This window comes from Rhyacophila brunnea, unplaced genomic scaffold (genome assembly GCF_057557595.1).
Source record: "Rhyacophila brunnea isolate RB1 unplaced genomic scaffold, BYU_Rbru_1.0 scaffold_23, whole genome shotgun sequence".
NCBI lineage: Eukaryota > Metazoa > Arthropoda > Insecta > Trichoptera > Rhyacophilidae > Rhyacophila > Rhyacophila brunnea.
Genome location: NW_028232893.1, coordinates 26,630,443 through 26,638,984, shown reverse-complemented (window position 1 = coordinate 26,638,984; position 8,542 = coordinate 26,630,443). Strand labels below are relative to the sequence as shown.

Here is an 8,542-nt window from a genome sequence, read left to right as displayed (position 1 = left end):
TCAAACGCCATTACGCAAATATGTCATCAGACGTGGAAACAGCGATTGGTATGTACCGCAGAAATTTAAGTAGAAGGCGAAAAAATTGGATTCATCTGTCAGTTAGGCATATATCGATGCACAGTGCATCCTTACGTCTAGATAAGAATGGCTAATGGCCGATGAGAGCGGGTTGCGGAAGCGCAGTCTCGACAAGTAGGTTGAGTCGCATGCGACTTGTCGATTTGCATAAAGAGTAATTTTTTTCAAACAAACAGTCGCATTCGACCAATCTGCGGAGGTCTATTTGGCAACGTGTGTTTTGTGAATAACGATCATGTCACATCGACGTTTTCGACATGTTGCAAACAAGGTGAGTTCTGATCTGAGAGCCGGTTAAGAAACAAGTAAATATCATTGGAAAAACCCAAGTCCTTTGTTTTTTTATGGATTTTAAGATCATTATAAGAATAATAATATAATTACAAAATTCAAAATTTGGCAATTATAAATGTCGCACTCTTTATTTTTTTAATTTATAAAAATGATACACTGCCGATTGCTTGGCTGCATTTCTTCGATATCCAAAATGCTGATGGAAGAATTCTTCACGGTTATCGACAATAAATTGATGTCGCAGATGAGTCAGAAGACCATAAATTTTGCCCGTCTCTTATTCAATCAATCGTAATAGAATACCATTAAATACCATTTCACAGGATGTATTCGAAAACTTGTAATGAAGTACGAATATTAGATGTGAAGAAAGGCATTCCGTTCAACACTCAGACATGTTATAGGAAGTGAGACTTTCGAAAGGACGAGAGACAGGCAATCTTATGTTCCACTTCGTTTAAGTATAGTCGACTACCGACTGGATTCTGGTATGCTGTAGTCTTGACGACGACGTGCGATGACCATACATTCTAGTTAGAATGCAAATATGAAGTAAAAAAGACGATGATCGATGAATATTATGATGATAATTGAATGGTATGTTTAGTTGTTTGGAACGGCGGCGATGCGCTCCTTCAAATGGGAGAACCTCCCTTGCACCTGCTGGACTTGCTGGCGGAGGCGGTCGCTCACCTGCCGCTGCAGCTCCTGGACCTCGAGGATCTCTCTCCTCAAGTTCTGGTAGTCGTTTTTTACCTGTCGTACGCACCCAATACAAATTCGTTAATATGTATTTCAATACATTAAACATATAACTAGCAACGGAAGAAACAAGACTGTGAAAACTATTAATATGTAAATTTTTCTCTTTAGTTTAGAATTTAGATCATGCAGCTTTATTTAATAGGCCACATCCTTAGCTTTCAACAACATGGGATTTAATTATATGTACCACAGTTAGTGACGAAGCCCACCAAAAGCGGCGGATCGGGGCGCTCACTACGAATACAACCGAAATGACACTCCTTCCACCCGCGCATTACCCTTCACCCATGTAATAAGGGGCACGAGAAGAACTAAATAATTATTATTTTCAGCGCCTCTCATAACAAAGCAATAAAAATATTATTTTATTTCTCGGCGGCTTGTATTTCATATTCACGATGACATAATTCTACTAGCAATATATCGCACACCCAGCAACTAAACAATGACTTCATTGTTATTAAAATAATGCCAAGGCGCCCGTCTATCGACAACGCGTCCAGAAGCGGATAAAATAAAATAGCGCACGCCCCTTTTGCTTGCCGTGTTCAATAGGCTTTGACATATTTGAATACGTAGTATTTTCGTTAATTCGTCCTGCTGAGAAGCCAAACAACGCGTGCGCCTTCACGTATGTATCGGGCAGGCGGGCACAGCGCTTTGGCAAAACCAGTGTGCTCTGCCATATTTGATCACGTTGTATTTTCGATGATTCACATTCAAAATGCCCGTTCGCTTGATTCTATGTGCCCGGCGCCTTAGAGCTATTAAAGTTCCTTAATGAGAGTTTTAAGTTTATCTTTCGGTAGTTTCTAACCATGCATTTAATAAAAAAATAATTATTGCTCAGATCTCTTTACGGGATATGGATTTCAAACCTCCGTAACAGACTTGAGGAGTCTCATGACAGACATCTCAGGGTTCTGGTCAGGTTCCGATATCTGTTTCTCCACAGTGTCTATCCGGAACGCCATCATGTCCAGCCTTTCATCGGTTCTTTTCACCTGAAACACACAGCAAGACATTTATAGGAGAATCTCAATAATTCGGACTAAACGGCGGTGATGCCAATTCTAAGAACATTTCAAGGTGTTACCTTAATGTTGTAAAATATTCGTTGTACGAAACGATGCAAACATTTGAAATTCTGTCAAGATGACAATGATATGATTGCAATACTTGGTGAAGCTTCAGTCAGAAATATCTGATAAATTCATAACATTGAATGTTCTTAGACATGGCAACACCGTGGCTTGCCTGCTTTTTAATACTGCACTGGAAACAGCGATACCGGATGCAGATAATGATGCCTGAAGCAGTTGCACAATATTTATTAAACCTGTGCAGCTGCTGACATATGCCAATAATATTTATATATTCATACATAACTCAAAAACACCTCAGATATGCACCCACTATAAAAAAATCACATTTGAAAAAAATACGATGCTCAACAGGATTTGAACCCGTATATCCATTGGTACCGCGCCAATATGCTTTAAACAATTAAGCTACGAGCCTTCTACCTAATTGCGTTATTATTGACAATCGGTTTTTGTGTTTTAAATCAAGGCATATTAATTACCTTAATTACTAACCGACGTCCGGCTCTCGCCAAATAGTTAGTTATAACATCTACTTGAACTTGCTAACAATAAATTTTTAATAAATCAATTCACAAGATTTGATCAAGATGATCGCAATTACGTAGGAGGCTAGTTGCTTAATTGGTTAAAGCATATTGGCGCAATACCAGTGGCTATAAGGGTTCAAATCCCTTCGAGCATCGTATTTTTTTGAAATGTGATTTTTTCTAGTGGGTATATAACATTTGAATGAAAATTGTTAATGTTTCAAGGCTCTTGGCTGAATGCTGCGACGAGCTGGCGTCCATTTTGAAGAATAAAAGCGTCTTCGAATATGTCTGAGGTGTTTTCAAGTAATGTATGTTCAATATATAGAATGTTACATTCTCAAATCTTGTGAATTATTCATTAAATAAAAGAAATGAAATATTAAAAATTTATATAATCATCAAAATCGGCACTGAAAAAGGCATCCACAGCACCAGAAGCGCCTCAACCAAAAGAATGGACCTACAGATAAACGAGACTAAAACAAAATATATCCTTGTCGTTGTCATACCGCAAGAAATCTCACCTAAATTTGACATTGGTGAATGCAAATTTCATAGTCGACAGTTTCATCGACCTTCAGTCTCTCATGAACGCACATAAAAAAATCATGTCAGCGAACAAATACTATTCAATTCATTAAACACGGGTAATTTTCTGCCTACTATCTTACCAAAGTAGCCTGCCCTGACCTATACTCAGAAACCTACAAATTCAACTCTGAGAAATGCACAATCCCTGGACATTTTAAAAGAATAATTCTTCGCTGCATTTATGTGTCAATCAGGAACGGCAACAATCAGAGTAGAAGATACCAGTGGCGAAGAGTGGTGGTAGGATGTTAAGATCCATCATAAATAGTGCACACTAAACTTTGTCAGTCATTCGTATTTGTTTTTATTGAAATAATACTACAATAATTTACAGACGGTGTTAGTTACTTGTTTAAATATTTGTTGTATTGTAATAATTGTATTTTTACTAGTTGAAAGCGCAAAATCAAGCTCTATAATTCGCCGATATTTGATTGTCAAATTCAGTAGTCCGTCGCGTACAGGTATACAACACAGATGAGACGGGTTTATTTTGGAAACTTTTCTTTTGTAAAACGTATGTTCATCGCGAAGAAAGTAATGTACCAGGGAGCAAAGTGCCCAAGGACCGCATCACAATTATGCCGTGCTCCAATCCAACCGAGACACACAAACTGAATCTTTTGATCATAGGGAAAGCCAGTAATCCTAAGCCATTCAAGAATATCTGCATCACTGAACAACTGGTTGTGTCAAGTGATTTACTGTTTAATATTTAGTTAATAAACTTATTTTATAAATATGTATAATTTAGTAAATACTTGATTTTGATTATGAATAAAACCGTAATTTGCTAGAACAAATTTCTCAAAAAAAAAAAACTATTTTTACAAAATACCTGTTTTAGTTTTTAACATATTTTGTATGTATGCACTAAAATCCGCCGCTTTCACTAATTGGACACTTGTCTGGTTTTTGGGGTGGCGGATTACTGAGAGAGTTAAGTACCTACTGTATTGTTAATTTAAAATTTTCATACATTTCGATGCATCATTATCACACTACGATTATATTAGGTTGGGTTAGGTTAGGTTATCGTAGTAGATTTTTGGGTTTCCACCGTGTGTCCTTCTTCCTTCTTTCCTCGACATTTCGGGCTCGTTGCAGAGGCCATTATCAAGAGATGATATGTTTTTATGATGAAATGTAGTGTAGATGAATGTAAACGTTGCTCTAAGAATGTCAAAAGGAATCCGATTAGCTAAGAGCAAACATTGCTCAGAGTAATGTGTCAATCGTTATGACCAAAGATACTGAATACAGGCGGACCTCGACTTACGAACGTTCGACTTTCGCACAATTCGCTATTTCGCACATTTCAAAAAAAATCGTTTTTTTAAAACGTCGCGCTAGCCGTGGGGTTAAGATATCCCCTTCTTGCTCGCTCACAGGCAAGTGCATTTCTTGCGTCACTTGCATCCTGCTCGCACCCGTCACTTTGCTTGTGAGCTAGCAAGGATAGGTTTAGTCTTGCGCAGGAGCGCGTGCGGGCGTGTGATGTTGTGCGTTTTGCTAATTTTCTTCATTTGAAATATTTCACCCTAAAAATTTATAAACATGAGTGAGAAACGGAAAAACTGCAGTGTTGATACGAACAAAAAGAAATCAAGGACTTATAAAATTCACATGTCGTTCTGATTGCGGTGAATCTTTTGCTTCAATCGGACGTTCGTATGATACAAACAGGTCTACTACGATATGTTCAATTTTGAAAAATAAAAATAAAATTAAGGAATACGTTCAAAATTGTGGTATTATCTTTAAAGGTTGTTTCCAAAGGACACGGCATAGTTATGGATTAAATGGAAAAATATTTGTCATCATGGATCAACGACCAACATCAAAAAGATGTCCCTCTGAATAATTAAATTATTCAAGCGAAGGCTCTTAGTTTCTACAAAGATTGGAAGGCTAGAAAAAGAAGATTCTAACACGATTTTTCAAGCAAGTAACGGTTGGTTTATATTAAATTCACTGGAAAATCGGCTGATGCGGATAAAGATGCTGCAAAAGAATTTATTTCCTCATTATCCAAAATTATTGAAGATGGAGAATATTCCTCTAGCCAAATATTTAATGTAGATGACACAGGTTTATTTTGGAAAAAATGCCTAGTCGTACATTCTTATCTAAGGAAAAATCAGTTGCCCCTGGGCATAAACCTTCTAAAAACCGATTGACATTGCTTCTTGGTGGAAACTTGGCTGGTGATTTAAAATTGATGCCAATGTTAATTTATCAACCAGAAAATCTCCGAGCATTGAAAGGGAAGGATAAAGAATTGCTTCCAGTAATCAAATAAAAAAGCCTGGGTTTACTGCGTTAATATCAAAAGATTGGTTCACTTTACATTTCGTGCCAGCAGTTAAGCAATATTGTAAAGTTAATGATTTACCATTTAAAATATTTTATTTAAAATAAGAAAAAGAAGAGTGGCAAAGAGTTAACTCTTGATAACTTTTTAAGGGAAACACCCGCAAACCCCACTTAAACATGTCTCTTAAACATCTTATATTTACTTGATAAATAAATATTTCAAAATACCCACAATTTAATTTTTTTTTACTTCCCTCTACTTTCGAACATTCAACATTCGCACACCTTTTCAGGAACCAATTATGTGCGAAAGTCGAGGTCCTCCTGTATTGGATTTTGTTGATAGTGCCGGAAGCCATGACATTTGTAACCGTAATCCATCATCCCTATTAATATTTTCAGGGCTTCTATGGATTTCAATGGCCTCCTTTACCAATCGTGCGAAATATCCTTTATTCCGACCCAATATCTTGGTTTCAAAGTCAAATTTGTGTCCTGTATCCATCGAGTGCTCGGCAATTGCTAACATCGTGTAATGCTTAAGTCGGTATGCCCTCTCGTGTTCACTCACACGCTTCTTTACTGTTCTAGTAGTTTGGCCTATATACTATTTTGGGCATCTGCGACAGCTTAACTGGTATACACCTGCCGAGTTCTAAGGTTGCGTCCTTTACTGGTGTTAACATTTTTCGGATCTTTGTCGATGTTGAGAATATTGTTTCGATTTCATGTCATTCATCATTCATCATAAAAACATATCATCTCTTGATAATGGCCTCTGCAACGAGCCCGAAACGTCGAGGAAAGAAGGAAGGACACACGGTGGAAACCCAAAAATCTACTACGATGAAAAACAACTGTGAAAGCCTCAAACATTATATAGGTTAAGTTAGGTTAGGTTAGGTTTGGTCTAAAAATAGAGTTATAAAAACTCATGCGGGCATCTGTGGCACATTTACCAAAATGTGAATTTCGGGCCGGTTTTTATATGATTGACGATATGGGGCTGAGCGCTGCTATTTACCTATTATTTTAAGTAGTAATAATAAAATTTCTTTAATAAAATATTGATATCTATGTCAGCGAGCTTACTGTCGACACATGATAGATTACTATAAAAATTGTTCCATACTACATCCAGTTGAATTGGATCTTATAAGGTTCCCTTGTCAACGAGAGATAATAACAAAATCAACGTTACGTCTTCCTCGGTTCATAATCAGGTCAATTATTTGAGGATAGCGAAAAAATATTTCGTGGAGACGATTGATTCATTGCATACTAACCGATTTCTCCAAACTGACAACCGCAGCTTCCATTGTGGCTGATAGTGAAGTTATACCTAATAATTGCACTTGTTTTCATAAACAAAACTGGTAATTGAATTCCGCAAACAATCGGCCAAAAATATATGTCACAAGCGGTAGTACACAAATGTCAAAATTGTAAGGGCACGGGGATGCCAGTCTGCGTCATAATTTTCCCTTTTATTTTTAAATACTTATATTATAATGTCAAGTCTACAGCACAAAAATTTTATATTTTTTAATTATTTAATGATTGCTCACAATCTTTTAAGGATATTATAATATATTAATTTTTCTTTTTTTAAGATCGATATTAAGTTATATAGCATTATTTTTACATAATTGAATAAAACGTATTTTAGAATTGGGCCACGGTTAGCAAAAATGCACTGATCACAAGATGATAAATCATTATTTTATGTAAGTATATTAGCGCTGTCCAACAAGAAGATTTAGGCACAAGCCAAAGGTGCTGTCGTCGACTAAATGGGAGGAGCTTGTTAGTACACAGTTTTAACACATAGCCAAAAAGTTCTTGTTGGACAGTATATTATTATGTATGCAGGTAGGTACAAAATATGTTAAAGAAACCATTCTGCCAAATGGAGCCTTCTGTGGTTTCGTTATCAAAAATCAAGTTCTAGTTTGACATTAGTACCTACCATTTTTCTATGTAATAAATGATCCACGGGCCCAACTAACACTTTACGATTTCTATGAAAAAAAGTAGAAATTCTTTTCTTGCCTCACTTTCATATTAGGTATGTTTAGACATAGACTCAATCTCTATAGAACAATCAACATCTTTGGTGCCTATTTAGAAGTTTATTTTGCAATCACAGTGGACTAGTTGATATTATATTATATAGCATTCGTCTCTCTAGTGTCATCGGTCGCGGGCTCGATTTCGTGCCGGGCCAAAAAAGTCATGTTGTTATTTCCAATGCATGTATCTATCCAGTGGGTTTGGTGACAACTCGTAAAAAAATGTTATTATGGATAAACTTCACTATGTGGAGATCCATACGCTCCACTTAGGTGAATATGAACATGGTTATTTACTACCTAGAATGTAAATCAAACTTTTCAATGCATTCTTCATTAACAATTCGGTCTCTTCTAGTAATTATACCCATTCATAAATAAATATTTTAAAGTAGGTACCTACCTACACCTTTTGATGGTTTTTTTACATCCCTCTTCTTTCGAACATTTAACATTCGAAGACATTTTCAGAAACCAATTACGTGCGAAATTCGAGGGCTACCTGTATGATTCATGCACAATAAATAAAGAAATACCATACATTATTTATAAATCTTTATTTTGATAAAATTATAAAATATATATTTTATGCATAATATACAATACTTTAATATTTTTAACGAAAAATAGATACCAACTAATAATTATTGTCAAAATTTGCATTAAAATAAGTTTGCATTTAAATTATAAAATAGAAATAAATAATTATTAATTATTAGTAGGTAAGCAATTATTGCCAAAATACAAACATCAAATATTGATGAGTAAAATAAAATGACATTTGGTA

General features: G+C 35.8%; 1 protein-coding gene across 1 annotated transcript; it reads right to left on the bottom strand.

Annotated features, from left to right (window-relative positions):
* Positions 1 to 246: 246 nt before the first annotated feature.
* Positions 247 to 7,094, bottom strand: LOC147069779 (uncharacterized). The gene is made up of 3 exons (XM_085950540.1): positions 6,970 to 7,094; positions 2,019 to 2,144; positions 247 to 1,131 (listed from the first exon to the last, which is right to left on the bottom strand). Exons 1-3 carry the CDS (start codon positions 7,000 to 7,002, stop codon positions 979 to 981), a joined length of 312 nt encoding a protein of 103 aa, XP_085806666.1. The 5' UTR covers positions 7,003 to 7,094; the 3' UTR covers positions 247 to 978.
* Positions 7,095 to 8,542: the final 1,448 nt, after the last annotated feature.